General features: G+C 35.6%; 1 protein-coding gene across 2 annotated transcripts; it reads right to left on the bottom strand.

Annotated features, from left to right (window-relative positions):
- Window positions 1-859: 859 nt before the first annotated feature.
- Window positions 860-9,949, bottom strand: LOC137835317 (amino-terminal region of chorein). 2 transcript variants are annotated; one of them, XM_068643775.2, is made up of 20 exons: window positions 9,574-9,949; window positions 9,405-9,493; window positions 9,208-9,317; window positions 9,070-9,124; window positions 8,570-8,658; window positions 8,173-8,239; window positions 8,037-8,099; window positions 7,638-7,808; window positions 7,451-7,544; window positions 7,289-7,359; window positions 7,085-7,160; window positions 6,919-6,962; window positions 5,665-5,732; window positions 5,230-5,315; window positions 4,977-5,134; window positions 3,533-4,871; window positions 3,110-3,396; window positions 2,122-2,328; window positions 1,887-2,043; window positions 860-1,347 (listed from the first exon to the last, which is right to left on the bottom strand). In XM_068643775.2, exons 1-20 carry the CDS (start codon window positions 9,683-9,685, stop codon window positions 1,052-1,054), a joined length of 3,639 nt encoding a protein of 1,212 aa, XP_068499876.1. In that variant the 5' UTR covers window positions 9,686-9,949; the 3' UTR covers window positions 860-1,051. The 2 variants fall into 2 exon arrangements, with proteins under 2 accessions (XP_068499876.1, XP_090158897.1); XM_090302771.1 differs by having other exon boundaries at window positions 5,665-5,727; window positions 9,574-9,933.
- Between the last annotated feature and the right edge of the window lie 9,308 nt (window positions 9,950-19,257).

Raw genomic sequence — 19,257 nt, 5'->3', positions numbered from 1 at the left:
GTCTTATTGATTAGTTTAATTGTAGTGTCTTGTTTTTCAGATTAAAAGTAATCTTTTAGAATGGAAATTGTTGAGATATTGTGACTTTCCATAGTAGTAACATTATAATGTATTATTTTTTAAGATGTTATAATGTATTCTTATTCCATGTTAAGTGATAAGGTTTTTTTATTTCATTTTAAATTTCAAAAAAACATTTTAAGGCTACCCTTACCCAATATATTTGATCTCAAAAAAACATCTGATTACAGTACTTGTGATTCAAGAAAATGTAACATCATTCCTTAAAACAAACTCGTGAATACCTGGATATGTTCTCTTGCACATGTTTAACTAGCAATGTTAAGAGACCTCCATTTGAAATTTTAAACATTGTAAAATTTTTTGGTAATAAAGAATTGGTATTTATTTTTTATTAAGCAAGACATTTTTAATTAAAAATAATATTAACGTAGATTTGACTCTTCTAAAATACGAGAAATACACAGAAAATGAAGTATGTTTTTAATCACTAGGTAAGAATTTAACAATTGTAATCTGGTTAATTTAAAATGATATTAAATATTATTTTATTTAACCACTATTTTATAGTCGTAAGTTTATTTTAAGTTTTAAAACACTGTATAATATTTTCATCTGCTTAGTAAAGTTGTGGTTATAGTCAAAATTTTACCGTTTAAGATTTTAGTACAAGTTTTGGTTTTGTGAAGTTAAAGTTGCTAATTTTGTTCTACTCTGTATGGTGTGAGTAGTTTCTGTATGGCAGTGTAACTAAATCTATCAGAATTAATTAGATAGGGGAAGATTTTTGTTGGTAGCAAAATATTCAGAAAATATGGATCTGACCCACTCCCGAAGATATATCTGAAGTATTGATTAGGTAGTTTGGTAAAGGGAACAAAATTTGTTACATCAATGAAGAGCCATGGCGGCTGCCTAGCTTGTACAACACTCAACAAAGATTTATATCCTATATACACAACATTGTAATCTATAATGTGAATGAAAATATTTTGACTATAAATATACAGCAAAAATGGCAGAGAGGAACTTAAAGTTGATTCCGTAATTGCATCAATAAGTCATGCATAGTCTCTATCTTTTGACTCAGTTGGAGTATGGTAAGGTGTTGAGAGGAAGACTCAGAAGTACCAATATCACTAATTAAATCATCAAGTTTACCCTGTGATTCCACAAGTGTTTCCTCAAGCAAAGTTAATGTTTGTTCCGAACTTCTGTGCGGTTCCTCATTTATGAGATTTGGCAGAGGAGAAATTCCTCTACTATAAACACTTCCGTCTCTGCTAACCTTTTCCGGAGAGAAAATCTTGTCAATGCCTTCACTTCCTGCAAATAACCTCACCGTTATTATAAGATTACGAAAGAATATTATACCTCAAGTCTTAATCCATCTTCTGCGCTACATGAAAATGCAGTTTAACGGAGAACATACTAAAAGCTTAGGAATATTATTTTCGGGCGCTCCAATGAAACCCAATTTTACCCCAAGTTTTTAATAATATGGCTGTGATCTGTCATACTATCTCCACCATAGAAAGAAAAAAAAGGAAAAGAACAAGCAAATCCACACATTTTAATATAATAAATATAAATAATGATAAATAATAAAGGCTTTCCCCAGAATGTATCCTAACTTTTGGCCTAATTCTTGAAAGAACCTATGATTGCTTTTTTGGAAAATTTCCAAACGAGCCTTTCAATTTCTTATTTTACTACGTTCAACTCTATTTATTCCTCTATCCGTAGAGTACATTGAAGGTACACTTCCCAAATTTAGGAAAGGCTAAGGTTCCACTAATACAGATTATAATGATGAGATTTTATGTCTAATGAGAAACAATTCAATGAATAATTAGACAACTTACCTAGGTGCCCAAGTTGATCTATAACAGACTGACCAATAGAACCTTCTAACTTCAGCAACCGTATAACTCCAGCAGTTATCCGGCCAATTGAGTCAATTTCAGATTTGCACAGAAAAGTAAGGTGCTGAACTTCGTCCTTTGTTACAACTGCCTCAATCTGAATGAAGAAAGCATATCAAACACAACCATTACATAAAAAAGAGACAACGTGCCTTAAATATAAAATTCTCATTACCGGTTGTTTGACAGAGAATTTTAGGTTTTCCACTTCCCAATTAGCCATTTCATCATCGACATTCTCCCCACCTAAAATCAAGCGAACTTCAACACCAATTCCTCCAACTGCATCGGGGAATTCTTTACCCCCATTTGCAATTAGCACTGATGAAGGAAAGTCCTTTTGTAAATGAGGCTTCAAGATCTGCAGACCTTGAACTCCGACCTGCAAGTGTCGCCTCAGTATATAAGAGGTGTGATAGGAGTAGAACACATCTTAAAAGACAAGAAACAGAAATGAAAAGATACAAAAATAAACCGACTAATAAGGAATCTGAGTTTTAGCATATTTAAGTATATAAATCAGAGAAAACCAACACTGCATGGTATTTAAAAATTTACTGGTCAAGTAGATTTTTTTTATCAGCATACTGGTCAAGTAGATACTAAATGTGTTCTGACCATTATGAGCAAAGTCTTTATTCATAGACGTGTTCTGTCCATTTAAGCCAAGTAATAAAACATTGTATTTTTATTTTGACAACATGAGGAAATTAAAAAAGGTAGCTCAGGAAAGAACAAAAATAACATATACACAGAAATATGATTCACTTCAAGGCATGGGAAGCAACAAACAGGATATTTGATTAAAACCAAGGAATAAAGAATAAATATGTCTTCCAACAGATGTTCGGTTTTTAACCCCAATAGTTACTAGTCAACTGAAAAATGTAACTGGTAATTATCCATCTAAGCTATCCTCCACCCTCCCAGTGACAAAAATAGGGTGTTTTTAAAGTTATACAGTTCCATTTGGATGTGATGCCTGACAGAACGCTGAGCTATTTTCTTTAGTAAGTGTTAATGTTGCTTCTCCCCTTAGAGTCAACCAAAAAATATTATTCTTGAAAGCAAAAATAAAATCATTGATTCTGCAGAAGGTTGGAGAAGAAATTTATAAACATAAACATTAAATATTAAAAACAGAAAGAAACATCTTTCTTTACCGTAATCAGTTCTACTGGATGTTGTTTCATTCTTTGCACTTGTACTTTTCCATCTGGAACATTTGGTGGGCTACTTTTTGCATTTAATCGTAAACTATGGAAAGATGCATGCCAACTCTTCTCTTCTCTGTCTTCATCTTCATGGCTGGAGAACCACCATCTTTCAGCTGTCTCTTGTGTATCTTCAAGGGCAAATAACCAGTCTCTCAATTCTACAGTTACATCCACATCATCAGGCTTCTTCAATTGGGGAAAAGTGGCTTCATTCCCTTCTATCATACTTCTAACTGGTGAAAAAATAGGAAGGAAAATTATTTAAATAGAGGAAACAAACATGCCCAAGATGAATCAAGAAACAAACGTTTTATGTATTAAGCACATTAACCAACTACAGAAATTTAGATAACATAGTTTGTTTAATACCATCTTCTGAATCATTAACAATGAGAGGAGTTGCCTTAAAAAGTTTTGACAATGGTCCTTTCTGTAAGTTTTCCAACCCTTTACAAAGACCCATTCCAGGAGCTCCATCAGGCCCAAGTATTCCAAACCTATGCAGGAGTGCTTCAGCATAGTTCATTCCACCACCAAGGCGAACACCAGATACAGAAGCTGAGACATTTAAACTATGAGATTCCAAGTCTTGGTCATACAATGGTATTACATGCTCCATGCATATATCTAGAAAAGGAACTGAATGAGCACTTCCATTCGATAGATGTTTCTCGTTCTTATGCACCCAAAAAACAGTTCTTAGCTGAGGATATCCATTATCACTCAGTGAGGGAGCATTTTCCTTAGAACATAAGAAAGAGCTCTTTTCACATGGCAAGAGCCCCTCAGCATCTACACAACTTATCTCAACACTCTCCCATCGTAAAATAGATGAAACAATAATAGCTCCTCCAAGGGTTCTATGAGTGACACTCGTAAATAGATCATCTCCAAGAAACTGCACTAAAGGCATCCCCTCAATGTTAACAGAAGATGACTCCAGAAATCGAAGTTGGAGATTTTTCACTGATAAACTGACAGCAGCATCACTAGGAACCTTGTCCATCAGCTTTCCACCAAAGGATTTGTCCCTAATGTCCTCCAATTGTTTCCTTTTTCCAGCCATTGCTATCTTTTCACTAACACTCCCAAAATAACCATATAGATCAAGGACAAAAAACAATTGTTCAATAGAAGTGTTGGACAGATACTGTTCACAAGCAACTCCAACCCTGACAATACCCCCAGGTGGGGGAACTTGTAACAATGGACTTCCATCAGCAGTTGCCATAGCCACTTCAATGCAAGCATCTTTCAGATCAACACATCTCCACAATCCTGCCGTCTGTCCAAGAGAATTTTGACATCCAGGTCCGTCAATGCTTGCTTCCAGAAACAAGGTAAGCTGAGATGCTCTAGCAGTCCATTTCTCCTGGCTAGCATCAATTGGTTGACCTTCCCAAAGACTGAAGCAAGCAGGATCCTTCTCCAGGTTCAGCATTCTCAGTTTCAGGGAAGGCGAATTTAAAAAGAAAAGGCTTTCGATATGAAGTCTGGCTCCAGAAAAGGAGGTCTGGACTGCATTGTCCATGTCATTTTTGGAACTATCCAATTTGGTCTTATCAAAAGGAACTGTAAGATCCAGTCCCTTGAGATTGAAAATAAAAGATTTCACCGAGAAATCTGGTAAAATATCACCAGGATTGACAACAATGCCATCAGCTAAGAAAGAGGATATCCTCAGACATGATTCTTCCTGGAGATGAATCTAAAAATATGGAAAGATTATCAAATTATATCATTAGCAAAAGTAAACAATCAATTCACTTTTTAAGTTTATAACAGGCCCTTTATAGAAAGAATCTGCACTTACCACAAGTGGCTGACAGTCAATAACAGTTTCAGAAGCAAAGGATGGTGGAAGTGGAGAAGGCATGATCTTAAGAGCATGGAGGCATATTAGAGGGGTTCCCTCAATCAATTGCCACTGTTGTTCTTGTAAAGGATATATTGGAGGGCAAAAGCTTCTGGCTGCCATAAAAGAAAGGAGAAAAGGTAAGTGAGCAAATAATATATGCATAGCCTGAGTGGTTACTTCTTTTCAGGGATATGTGGATAATTAATACCAAATTCTGGCACACGGAAAGCATCTCTAGTGCCAGCTTGCATTGATGGTTGCACTAAGATACATGGAGGACTACAAAAGGTGTCCCTGCATTCCAATATGCACTGAGTACAAATTAGTTCCATGTTAACAATTACTACAGTCAGCACAAAACAAAAAATAGTTGTGAGTCAAGTGCAACCAAATTGATTAATAAGTAGGGCACATTGCTAAGAATTTCTTATTAAATTTTCATTTTCTCATTTTCAATAGCAATAACTTCTCCCAATTCAACCAAGGTATCTCACTGCCAATATATTCAGACTCCCAGCTATTAATCAAATCCTATGAGCTCGGAATAGATTGACATACACACTAACACCTGCCCATACACACAGGAAAAGCTTGCTAAATTCTTTTAATAGTTATTATTCAGAGAGGGCACATAAACACAAACCTTAAAAATAAGCCACCAATTGTAATTCTCGTCAAGTTATTATCATTATCTCCTTCAGAAAGACTGGCCTGCAAGGATAGTCAGTCAACAACATAACTCTACTACAACTGAAGGCCTGATAACATTCCACAGTAGACAGTCACGAACATGGAGATACGACATTGAAGAGTGGGCAAGATATGAATATTAGCAAATGGCATTCTCATAAACCAACAATCCCAAAAGGATAAGCTATTGGATGAAGACACATAAATGGTTTTATATTATTTTTCTGAGACAACCATTGTGCAAGAGCTTTTTGAAGTTGAAGCATGAAAAAACTGCAGACTACCCTTGGGCTGAAATTTTTAAAAAATATATTAAAAGAATGGGAGTAGAAAGTATTGAACTCTATACTACCTGGTTATAGAGAAGCTTTGATAGTGTGTCATAAACTGACAAATCCCAAAACCAAGGTTAAACTATATTGGGTGAAAACATAGGAATGATTTTACATCATGTAAGTAAATGCAGCATTCAAACACCCATATCATGAAAAGGGAAAAGAAGGAGCTTTCCATCTTTATTTTCTATGTGCTACATAGAAAAAACCATTAGAATGCCTTTATCCAACAGATTAAGGTCTTGGTATGCTTGGTCCATGACATATTATTGGATACTTTATGAATATATAGACTTCAGTTCTTATTGCCTCGAAGTAAAAACTTAGACATTTGCATTATCCAAGCTTCAAGCCCTAAGGGTTCTTGCTTAAGGGGATATGTTGGATATAATATCATTGATGTGCCTTCACCTAATAGCTTAAGCTTTTCAAATAGTTGGCTCATAAATAGCACTATAAATACTTAGTTGCTAATTAAAAAAAACTAACTTATCATGCCAAAATCACATACACTGCATATATTTCATGTTTACAATTGTTTTCTTATTTCTGGATTATTTATATCAGATGTAGAAAAATAACATGTATGCACACACCGACTAGAGAGGGTTAGCCTCAACATCTTATTACTCCATGAGCATCCAATGGACTGAAATAAACTATATATAAGGTGTCTTAAGCCCCCAAAGAGAGTCTTCAATGAAAATATAAGCCTCTATATGATTTTCTTTTTGGCTCAAGGTATTATATTCTACCTATTAGATAAGGCTAACCAGCATCAATATCGAGATTAATATGGGCAAGTAGCCAAGAAAAAAAAATGTGGGCAAAAGTGTAAGATGGTCTCAGAAAAAAAGTATCAAAAGACATACCCGAGAAAAAAAGAGGGACTGCATCAAAAGCTCAAGCTGGAATTCTGCAAATTAATGATAAGAGTTGGATGATTGTGCTAGCAATGATATACCTAAAGCTAGGATTTTAATAATTCAAGAAGAAAAAGATCAACATAAGAAAACTATGTGCAAGCTAAAGACAAACCAGTATCTTTAATACAAAGAAATATATGATCTACGACAATTGAGACAAGAGAACGCCCAGCTGCTTCAGTGGATCGCTGTCACGACACAGTTATATACATATTTAGAGAAATCCAAAAATGAAATATGATAATACTGTGCTTAAAAAACTACTGAGGTGTTCTCAAAGGTGGAAAAAGTTAAAGACAATGTGAAACATGCTGACCTTGGAATCAACATCACCCCTGTTTAGGCAAACATATACTCCCGTCATAAAGCGGAGAAGTGCACGTAGTCCTGCTCATATTTGAACCAGTCCCATGTCATATCTCGCCATTTTTATATCAATTCAATATTCAAGAAACCCAAAATGTGCTCTTTTACTAACCTGGTTCACTTAATGCAGGGCAAACAGCTTCATTGATGTGCAATTGAACTTCAAGCCCGAGCGGACTATTCAACTCAGTTCTCTGAATTGTGATCTGTAATAATAAAGTCAAGTTATATTTCATGATTCACAATATACTGTAATAAAACAGAAGATTAAATTATGTAGGGGGAACTGCATTAGTTACATATGCTTCTCCTGATATTCCTTCTATAAAACGCTCTCCTCCAAAGAATACACGTTTTGCGCCATCATCATCTCTAAAGTTTGACCCCTCCTCAGAGTGGTCTAGTGTAGCTTCTGTGAACATGTCGGGATGAGGTAAAAGATCAATAGACAAAGATTGCCATTCCAGTTTCTGGGCAGGACACAAAAACGTGAGAATTGTCATATGGTAATACACATATAAGCAACACGGTACCATCAACATTGCGAATATAGAACAAAATATTTTTTATGAAAGAATGTTAATCTTAAAATGAAATGAAACCTATAATATAGAAGAGAGATGTGAAAGGACATAAAATAAAACCATTACAGATTAAATACTGATAGATTAAAACTAATCAAGGGAAAGATATATTACTTTGAAGACATATATATACTTCTTGTTACTGGAGAATTCCCGCGCTTCCTTAAGATTTACAACCTGATAGGAAAAATTCTTCAATGAAGTTCTATATGCAAGTAGAATCAGAAAGCCTGACTTTTGAAATAATTACCTGCCAGTTTTCATTTGTAGTATACAACAAAAGGTTGCGTATGGTGATAGATGCCATAGGTGGTGCCCTGCAACCAGAGGTAGTGAATGGGGATGTTATAAAAAGATTTGAGGCGGAACCAGATTGAGTCACACACAGTTTCATTTATAAATAGTCTGAGACAAACACAGCAAATTCTATCACCCATCAGGTTTATGCTAAAGAATTAAGACTTCCCCCATTGAATCACCCACTATATTTTATTGCCATTGCAATAAACATAGTTTAGCTATTGCATCAATCCCAGCTGGGAACAAGATACTAATATCAAAACTTGATAGGGTAGGTAAAGCTTAAATTATTAAATATGCAAAAGAAGATATTGAATAGAGAGCACTGGCTGGTATCAAGAACTTACCATGTTGCTCCCCCTTGGCGACGAGAACCACCACAAGTTTCAAGTAATAGATTAACTGTTTGAATTTGTATAGTCATGCCATCTGCAATCTGTCAATCACCCCCAGTCAGTATGAACTAGTAACACTCAAACAAGATAATTGCATTTATGAACAATTGATCAGCCTAGGAATTTCAAACCTGATAGAAAGGATCAAATTATTAGGCTGAACAGCATTGAAAGGTTGAAACCTTTCATTGCATCCTTGTCCTCTATTAGACTCGATAATGGACTAAAATTAGTAATCTCTCCCTATAGTCAACAGATTATCTTTGCCTACATTTACTATGTTACTAGAAATTTTCCCCACAGTATAACTGTTCAAATTCAAATCCCCCAGACATTGTTAAAACTGACTACAAAATCAACCAAAGCATGATTTGACTACGACCAACCCTTTATCAGCATGCGCATATTTGAACTCATGCTTAGATAAACAAAGAGCAGAATCAAGCTCAAACCTTATCAGCGAAACCGTAACCACTTCCCTTGGCGGAGGCAGCCGACGGCGTGGAACTGCAATAATCGACAAATGCAAAAAGTGTGAAACAAACGACCGCAAAAGCATAAAGAATCACCGACCTCGTTTCATTGTTTACCAGTTCGAACTAAGAGATGCATCAAAATCAGAATTCTCTTCGAGAACCAGATCGAGTCTATCAATTTGCACGACGATTGGTTCCGTTTGAACATTGCTCACAGACGGAAGCTGCAAAAAAGCCACAAACAGCTCACAATTCACGATGGAAACACAGCGAAGAAGTGAAACATAATCAGTTAGCGTGAGCGACTCAACTGTTATCTCTAGTTTGCCGACTTTGGCGGAGGCAACGTTGAGAGCCGGCGGCAATCCGATACTGGAATGCAAGGCGTCGCCGTCGATATCTGAGAGCGAGAATCGAATCGAAGTCGGTGAAATGAAAATGGAATTCGAAAATTGGATTTGAATTTGGATTTGAAGGTACCTAAATTGGAGAGATGAACGGTGCGTCCCTGCAACTTGAACTGTTCTCGGGAGAAGGATTTGAGCCAGTACTTGAGAGTGTACTCCAGAGCCCGACCCAGTATTGACTCCATTTGCTGAGAGTATCCGGGTTCGGATCCTGAGGTTCGGGTCGGGTTTCGCCGTGAGCTGGTTTAATCCTTTTCTTCCTTCGTCTTAGGCAGCGATCTCTGGTATTATTATAGAGAAATAAAAAGGATTTAGATTGCGGCGATGGCACGTGCGGCACGTGCAAGAGAGATGGCGCTGTTTGTACCACTCTATGTCACGTCAGGAGAAGGAGGACCTCGCTGTCTCTGCGCTTTGTCCATTACTCTGTGTTGGAAGGAAAAAAACTCAGCATACCATGAATTTTTTTATTTTATTTTTCAAGAAATTTTCAACTTTCTGTAGCAAATTTTGCAAATTTCTCCGACTTTTTTAATATATATATATAATTACAAGATATAAATGAAAGAAAAATTAGGTTATTTTTAGAAAATATTTTCCCATATATTTGACTTATGAGTTATGATCAAGTTTCGAGATATTCTTGAATGAAGAAAACATTAGATTTAGGAAGTCAAAAATATAAATATATGTTATATTTATAGAATTTTATCTATGGTAAAACTTAAATGTGTAGATATATTTGACTTAGACAAATAAAACACAATTTGCTTTGGTCAAATATTTGACCGACCAATTAATCCAATATTTCATACAAAGATTACATTTCATATAACATTTTAGTGATAGAATCTAGTTAGCTACAAAATTTGATAATCTTAATGTTTTTTTAGATTCTTGAAATCTTTGGATAAGGAAGTTTTTAGATATTCTTTAAAACCTTGGGGTAAGGAAGCTTGGGAGTGAACCTTCTATTAATAGTATATGATGAGATTTTAGTCAAGGAATCCTAAATTAGATTTTGTCACTTGCAAACTTCATAACTCAAAAAAATAGAAAGATAAGAAAGAAGAATAATCACCTAATATGGGTTGGTGTAAGTAGTTTATTGTGTGGTTTTGGGCTTGGGTAGGTTGTGGTTTTTATGTTTATGAAAAAATAAGAATGGTTGAAAGGTTAAGCAAAGTTTATGTTAGATCTTGGAAGAATCTTGAAGCCAATAATTAGTGAACATTTGCAGAAGCTATGATCAAGATAGGCATGATCAAGATAAGATAAGGAGTATAAAGTTGGTCATTAGATTATTTGATTGTTCTTTATTTTGGTTTTGTTGTGTAATGTATAGGAAAATGAAATATGTATGTTTCTTGAAGTATGGTGGTGATTGGTGGTTTTAAAGAGCAGGAGGGGGTTGGATTGAATGGTCTTCTTCCTTGACTTTTTTGGAGGATTTGACTTGGCTTCTTAATTTGGTTTCTTTGGTGTATGATGGTGTCCAAATGACCAATTAAGAATAGAAACAAGAAAGGAATGGATTAGTTACAAAAGGATGACTTATGATAAGCTTGATCTCCTTAAGGTCTTCCATTAAAAGAACACCACTAAGAGACTAATAAGGTCTTTTCTCTTACTTGGATAAGCTAAAAAGCATCACAAAAAAACACAAGGGAATGAGTCACCACTTGAACACTATGCATGGACTAAAAACTTTCTATAGAAAGAGAAAAACCTACACTCTTCTAAAAGCTCAAACATTGATATATTGAATTAAAATCAAGTTATGCTACAAAGTTTACTTCGAGTTTTTTTGCATTGGTCTTTGGTTGTGATATAACCAAGACAAGGAGGGATGTGATACTTAATTCCTTTCTCTAAGAAAATCCTATGAGTGTTTGGATGTCACTCATTTTTTATTATATTTTAGGACAAAAAAACTCTTTATCCAAACAAATTTGATTTGCACTCAACTAACCTATGTCATTATTCACACTATTTATTTCATCATTTATTTTTTTATTATATTTTTACAATATTTATATTCTTGGTCTTTTCTTCTAGTCGTATCTCTTTCAAGATTTCCATGATGTGAAAATACCATTTTTAGGATCGTATTACCAACTTTATGTCGTTGTATGCTCAAAATAGTGTTGTTAGTTTAAGAAAAACATGTTCAAAATAAAAGATACTACAAATTGTAGCAAGTTGAATGCAACAGAAATCCTATAAGCTAAAAGACCAGTAACTCCTACTACAACTCTAACATGCAATAAAAAGACCAACACACTGCTTACAATAGTTTCATTGAATATGTATATAAGTAAAATGTTTGCCATAGAAATTAACTAATAATTTTATGAAAAATATCAATATATTGTGCATGCATCCTTGCCAAAATTATTTAAGTGTTAGATCATAGAAACATCTTATTAGATGGTAGAGAGAAAATTATTTCTTTATAAAATCTTCACTCTATGAAGTAATTCTCTCACAAGAAATTCTTATTTGTATATCCTCTCATGAAATAGTTATCCTTACAATCTTATAAATAACTTTTTTGTTATAGCCAAAAGTGGCAATTAAGGAATATTTGGAAGGCTAGAAATGACTTTGTAAAAAAGAATACTTATGTTTTTTTTATCTCAAGATGAGATAAATGAGATAGTCAGGAGTGACTTTGTGTACTCGTTGTAAGTTAGAAGTGATAATGAGAATATTTATATTCATTTACTTGAATCCTTTACAGATTGTAAAGGAGAACTTGAAGTAGATCAATATTGGGATGAACCAATAGAAAATTTAAAATTGTTTGGTTCCTTATTTATTGCACATGTCTTAATATTTGACTATCTTTTACAAGTCATATGTGAAAACCTTTTTTTAACTATTAGATCACCCTAGATTGTCTGATTACCATCATCTTACAAAATGTTTTTTAAGTTCGGTTTAACCTCCTCTCAAAAGCTAACTTATTTTGTTTCAGATACTTCCTTGTAGAAGTATATGGATGAGATCTTAGTCACCTACAGGAGTTTGTGACATGTGTCCTTGAAAATACTTTTGGAAATATGGAATTTTTCTAAACTTATTTTCAACCTTGACAAACCACACAAACCTATTAAAGCTTTAGCCATAAGTTTAGCTTGAACCTCTAACCTTCCAAACAACAACACATAGTCCAAAAAAAATAAAGGTTGGACAATTGGGACTTTTCAACTTCCATTACCCATTTTTTGTTAATTATGACTCTTAATCTTTTCATTCATAAGATGAAGAAAATAATGGGCATTCCTCAATAACAAAGTTCTTAGTTGCGTAGAATATATGCATGATCATGTGATGTGAGTTGTTTTTTAGATGTTTTCATTTAGGTGACACTTTACTTTAAGATTGAGATTTTAGGAGTTAATGGTGATGACCTTAGGAAAATTCCCATTGAACACTAACTTAACCAAGTGGTTAAGTAGGTGTGAAGGTGCATTTCACAAAGGCAAAGATAAAAAGACACTGTATGGTGACATGTATGCAATTGCCGAAATAAAGAAGAAAACTAGGAAACATTAATGGAAAGGAAACATGAAGGAAATGGAAGAAGAAACTTATGGAGATGGGGTGGGTGGTCACGCCACTTGATGGGTGAAAACCACCAAGATAAGTGTTAGGCCGTCACTTGAGAGTTTCATTCTCATCAAGATAAGACCAAAAGGAAGAGGAGACAATACTCACTAAATCTCTCACAATATTTGTGTAAAGTAACTTTTCTATTCAATTTCAACATGTCAAATACAATGGGTAGGCCTCCTATTTATAGGTGAAGGAGCCTTGGAAAACAAGCAAGAGGGGTAGGATGAGAAAAGGGAAAAAATGGGCAGCCTTAGGGCTTGACCAAGTCAAACTCGCATCATAGGCTTGTCCTTCTAGAAACTAGGTCAAATTGTCTTCCTAAAGGAATAAAAACAAGCTAAAATGATACATACACCCCCTATTATGCTAAAGGCACCTTATTCTAGCTTATCTTTGCTATTTGGACCCTTAAAGTGAGTCTAAATTATTTACAACTTGTTTTATTCTTTAAGAAGATCAGCAAGAAGAACATTAGATGCTTTGGTTTGTGTCCATTTCTTCCTCTGGTGAGGTCTGCTAAATCCTTGGTGAGGTCTTCACTTGATTGTTGAGATGACTTCTCATAGTGTGCATCCTTGGTCATCTCCTTATTGGCTTGGTTTGCATCATCATGACAATTATATTTTTCGACATTTGGAACTACAATTTGTTTTGAGAAATCCTAGTCGATATTATCATATATTTTTATCTATGTCTAACTTGTAAACTACATCTTCATTCTTCCTCTTTGATCTACCCATCTAATCACTACTCTTTGAAGAAGAATAATAGTCCCTAATACTACTCCTTATAATGAAGCTAATTTGCATATGTAATGATATCGTGAGGGTGTAAATGTAATCTATTCATAAGAACCTTGGACACAATGTTATGCAAAACACTGAACAAACCGATGAGCCTAAAATTCATTATCCTAATAGAGGTAATCTCTTTGATAAGGTTTTAACAACTTGCTCGTCATAGGTTCATCTTTCAAAGGTCAAGGCCACAAAATTCCAAGCATCATCTCCAACTTAGTCCCATAACATTTTGAATACAATTAGTTGAAACCCATATGACTTTGGGGCCTTATAGGGTTCCATTTGAGTAATACATTATTCACTTCTTATTTATAGACTTGGGCAATAAGATCCAATTCGATATGACATTGAAGAGGGTGGATGTCATTGCCCAATTTATCCTTTTCACTTTCTTATTACATAAAAAATATTTCAAAGGTCTTATAGCCTTATTTTGAAATCTCTCGTTGTCGTGCACCATTCTCCAAAAGTAAGGAAAAATCGATTGACCATATTTCTCATTTTTTTACAATAATTTATGTATGAAAGAAGAACTTATTATAGCTTACTAACTTACTCCTTTATTCCTATTATTTATGAAATCATAAGCTTTCCCTTGAAAGAGACTATGCCCATAGTCCCTCAAGAGTTCCTTTTGAAGTTGGATGAGTAGGATTAAGTCCCTATTTTCAAAGAAGTCATTGGATCTCTTTCAAACATGCTTCTATCTCCTTCTCCCTCTTAAAAATATGTCCAAAAGACTTCTTTATTTAAGGTTATGGAGTCATTCAATGCTCTACTTAAATCATTAACAACACAACCTTTTGTTTGGTTCCATACACAATTAACAATGTTGTTGTAGTGCTCATGCACACAATGCAACCTAAAACCTAAATGGGTGGTTCTCATTCATTGTAATAGTGTTCAAGCAACATATCAACAAAAGGTTGTTAGTCGAGTGCTTATAGACAAGGTGTTTAATTGTCATATGTTCAAAGGTCTATCTCTACGCTAAGTCTCATAAATAGTGATTTAGCCTCTTAAATACAAGTTTTCCAGAAAACATTTGTGTTGCCAAGTGTACCTAGGGCCAAAAAACTACATATCCACCAACTCACAAGTCCACTAGCCTTTATCGAACACTAAAACTTGAAAAAGACCTCTTAATTTAATATGACATGATAAGGATGTCATTAAAGTCTGTTGTCATCATCCACTAGTTAGTAATCCTCTCATTCAAATATGTTAACTATTTTTAAAGCAAGTCATGAATTGTGAAGTTGAGATTCACATACACAACAGAGAAAGTCTAGGTAACATCACTCATATAAATTCAACACATGATGCATTCTGGGAAAGATTCTAACTTGACAAACACTATATCACCATTCTTCTTGGAAAAACTCAAAATGCCCTCTAAGTGTCCAATGACTTTCAACTATTATTTTGAGTTGGCAAAAGGGATAATGTATCGCAAAGAAAAATAGGGTTAGGTTTCAAATATGATTGAAGATCTTGAACTATATATGAATTTGCCAATTGGAAAAGCATATAACAATTGATTCTAAGTGCATCAATGATCCTTAAGTTCATATTCATCTACTGTTCCATCATTGATGTCAATGCAACAATATGCTTTTGTTATAGTACTTCATGCCCAAGTATAGAAACTTTAACTATACCAAAGTATTGTTTGTGTGCTTACCTCTGCCACAAAATTTGGAACTTGGGGGCGTATAGATGGATAGTGGTCAAAAAACCATCAACGAACCACCATTCTCCACCTTTCATGACCTTATTAAAGATCCAATTTGATGTGATTCCACTAGCCACATAGAGAAAGGTTCTTGACCTTCTTAGGAATCACCTTGAGTTGGACATTATAGAGGCACTTTTCTTAGAGTTGGATCATTGTTCTAAGACAAGAACTCACCAAAAACTAGTACCAAATCCCAAACTCATTTGGATGAACCAATTATAGTCAAATTGAACCGAACAAATGAGCAAGAAAAACAAAGGAACAAGATGAATGGACAGAATTATAAAACTGCCGAACCAAAAACTCATAAAAACAGCAAGAACATCAAACCAAAACTCAAGAACACAAACTAACAAAAACAATAGAAAGAGGAGAAAGGAAGGAGAGAAGAATTGCTCATGAAGATGGAAGGATGTTGGATGATCTCGCCACTAGAAGTGTGGAATGCTCCTAGATAAGAGTTGCTGCCGCCACTTGAGGACTCCATGGATCCATCAAGATAAGACTAGAGAAGAAGGCTCAAAAGCTCTCCAATGATCACTCAAAATTTGAGTAGAGTTTTCTTAGATTAATTCCAATCTGAATTTTACAAAGGAAGCACCTCTATTTATAGCCTAAGGTGCTGAAAAATAGGTGGGAAATTTCAAATAAACTCATTTGAAATTCCCACAAAAAACAAGTCACATGGGAGGTGTGACCTTTTTCTACTATGACACCTCCCAAAAACTACACCTACACCACTCTCCTAAGTCACATGGGTAATGTGACTTTATTTTACATTTTCACACTCCTTTATTTAATAACCACACCTCCTAAAACTATACAATAGTATTTCAAAGCTTGGCCTTGCCCCTCATGGGATGGACTTGGGCTCTTTGGGCTTTGGCCTTCTTGGGCTTGGGCTTGGGCTTTGGGCTTGGGCCTCATCTTTATTTTATGTCTTCTTTTAATTTTGAGAAGACTAGAAGGAAGAACTTCAAATGTGAGGGTGGATGTCCTCTTCCTCCATTAATAAAAGCCTCCTTTATTTGATTCTCATCACAATTTGATAATGTACAAGTCATGATTGATATTGACAATTTCCTATACTTTCCCATTTAAAGAAGGTTTGTTTTTTTTTTCAACATCTTTGCTATAATGGTCTTTTCCCATGGTTTACACAAAATGAGAAGAATGTTACCATTCACAAAAATGTGGGTTTCAACCTATCTACTCCATTTAACTTAATACAAAAAGGCTTATTAGCTATTAGATCCACCTTCATCTTCTTGGGTCAAACTTTCATTCACTTCATGCTTAATGATTGTGAGAATCGTAGACTCATATATGCATTTTATGGATTTTAATTTTTTTTCAATTAAGTCTTTCTATGAATATTTATCTCTCTAATCCAATTTTTTTTTTCACAAATTACTATAAAAAAATCTCAAATTTTATAATTTTACAAATAGATTTATTATGTTGTAAGTATTTTATTTATGAAATAAAATATAAAAATAATAATTTATTTATACTATTATTTTGTGCAATATTCTTTTAATAGTAAATAAAATAAATACTTATAGATTAAATTTTAATTAAAATGATAAAAGCATCTAGTATTACACAATTACGATAACATCAAAATTACATAAATTAATAACATTATATATTTGAAATAATTACTTTTTTTCCTATCATACTTAAAATAATAATTTCAAAATATATTTTTAATGTTGATGATAATGTTGTTTATTATGAATAAGTGTTATCCTTTATAATTATGATAGTAGATTCACGTGATGATCATTATGTATTTCTTTTGTTGAGACATCATTGTTGGGATGTTTCTAAGAATAATCAAAGTCGATCCTGTCGCCAACTCAAGCGTGGAGGAATTGCTTTGTCGCTTCCTTACTCCGCCTATGCAACTGTGCTATCTGCAAGGATGCTCTTAGAACCTTCTCCGGAAACCTCAAACGCAACCTGCAAAACACACAGACGGCGCCTCTAGCGGCCGTTTGCACTCCGACGCTCAAGTTAGGTCACAGAACCACCAACAAAAAACATGTCACTGAATCTCTCTCTGATTCTCTTTTCTCTCTCTCTCTGTGTCTGTGCCTAACAAAATTCTGTTACGCTATCCTCTGCGTGTGTCAGAATTCCGTTACGCTATTGTGCGAAAACGTACCCAAAATGAGTAAAAACGTGGGTGTGTACCTTTCACGACGCGGAGTGCACTTTTATCTTGGCCGCGCCTCTCTCAGATGGTGACACGTGGAGGCATGCAACTCACATCTAACCGTACACGTGCCACTACCTGAAGGGCTTTAGCGCATCTCTTTGTGCGCCTAAGTTATTCCCTTGCGGAGTAACTTAGCGCGTTTCTTCCATCTGGGTGAATCGCACACTCCCAGGAGAACGCCAGGTGTGGCTGGACTAGGCACACTCACCAAGCATTGCTCTCTGCATAAACGATTTCCCCTTCACGATGTCATGCACGTAATGTGTTAAGAGAGTCACCAATCACTGACTGGTTTACTAACTCCCTCAGGCCACTCTCGTGCACGATTCTACCGGCGAGCAGCTCCTCTTTCTCTGAGATATGATCATGCGAGGTCCATGCGTAACGCTCTCGCTGGGAATCTCAGTCCCAGTTTAATTGCGTGTAACACGAAAACCCGATGACTGATCGGTGCTCTATTGCTTCTCGCGTTCTCCCCCCAGGTGTTTATCTTGGAACTGATCTGTCGGTGGCTACTCGGTTACTGACCACCGATCACCGTTCTGGGTGATCTCCTCCCTGATTTCTCTGCCACCTGATCCACGTGTCACCCTGCGAGTGGTCCACGTGGTTATCTGCTGCTGACGTCATCGACTACCGATGACCGACCGGATCACAAGCCCCCCAGTCTCGAGCTATGAACTCGTTCTCAGCGAAGAGACTAAGTGGTCGCGCCCTCAGTCCACGTGGCAAGTGGGGCCACATCATGTGCCACCTCACGTGTTGCCTTTTAACGTTATGATTTCCTCCCTTAATCTCGCGACACGTGGACGCATCAACGGCCAGCATGGAGTGTCGCTAATGCTTCCCTTATTCAAATAGGCGCGCGCCTTCACTGTTTCATTATCTTCTTCAATACTCCAACTCTCAGACTTCAAATCTCCTCTCTGCGCGCCCAACTTTCTTCAAGCTTTCTACCTCAAGACCTTCCGTGATCATCTAAAGGTATGACTTTTCTTCTTCCTTGATCCATTTAGGTTCTTTTCACCGATTGCATTCACCCTTTTCACTACCATGCATTCATCTTCTCTATTTTTCTTCTTCTCAACCCGCGCTAGGGTTTTTTGTGTTTCTCACTTCGCTCTCTACTTCTCCCTCTTCCTCTTCTTCGCCTGGACCTTTCTTTCTTCTTCCCTTCCTCTGTTTTTCACCGAACCATTCATCATTCCCTCTTCTTCCGTTCATCTGACTTTTTGCTTTCCTCCATTGCAGTTATCTCGCAATGGCTCGCTTGAAGCAAACTGCTCACATCGTCGCCTCATCCTCTGGTGCACAGCCTTCAGCAAGTGCACCAGCGTCACCTCCACCTGATGCAACTTCCTATCAGGACAACGC

Source organism: Phaseolus vulgaris, chromosome 5 (assembly GCF_051622355.1).
Source record: "Phaseolus vulgaris cultivar YP4 chromosome 5, ASM5162235v1, whole genome shotgun sequence".
In the NCBI taxonomy this organism is placed as follows: Eukaryota; Viridiplantae; Streptophyta; class Magnoliopsida; order Fabales; family Fabaceae; genus Phaseolus; species Phaseolus vulgaris.
The sequence above is the reverse complement of the archived record's forward strand: the minus strand, read 5'-3'. Positions and strand labels throughout refer to the sequence as shown.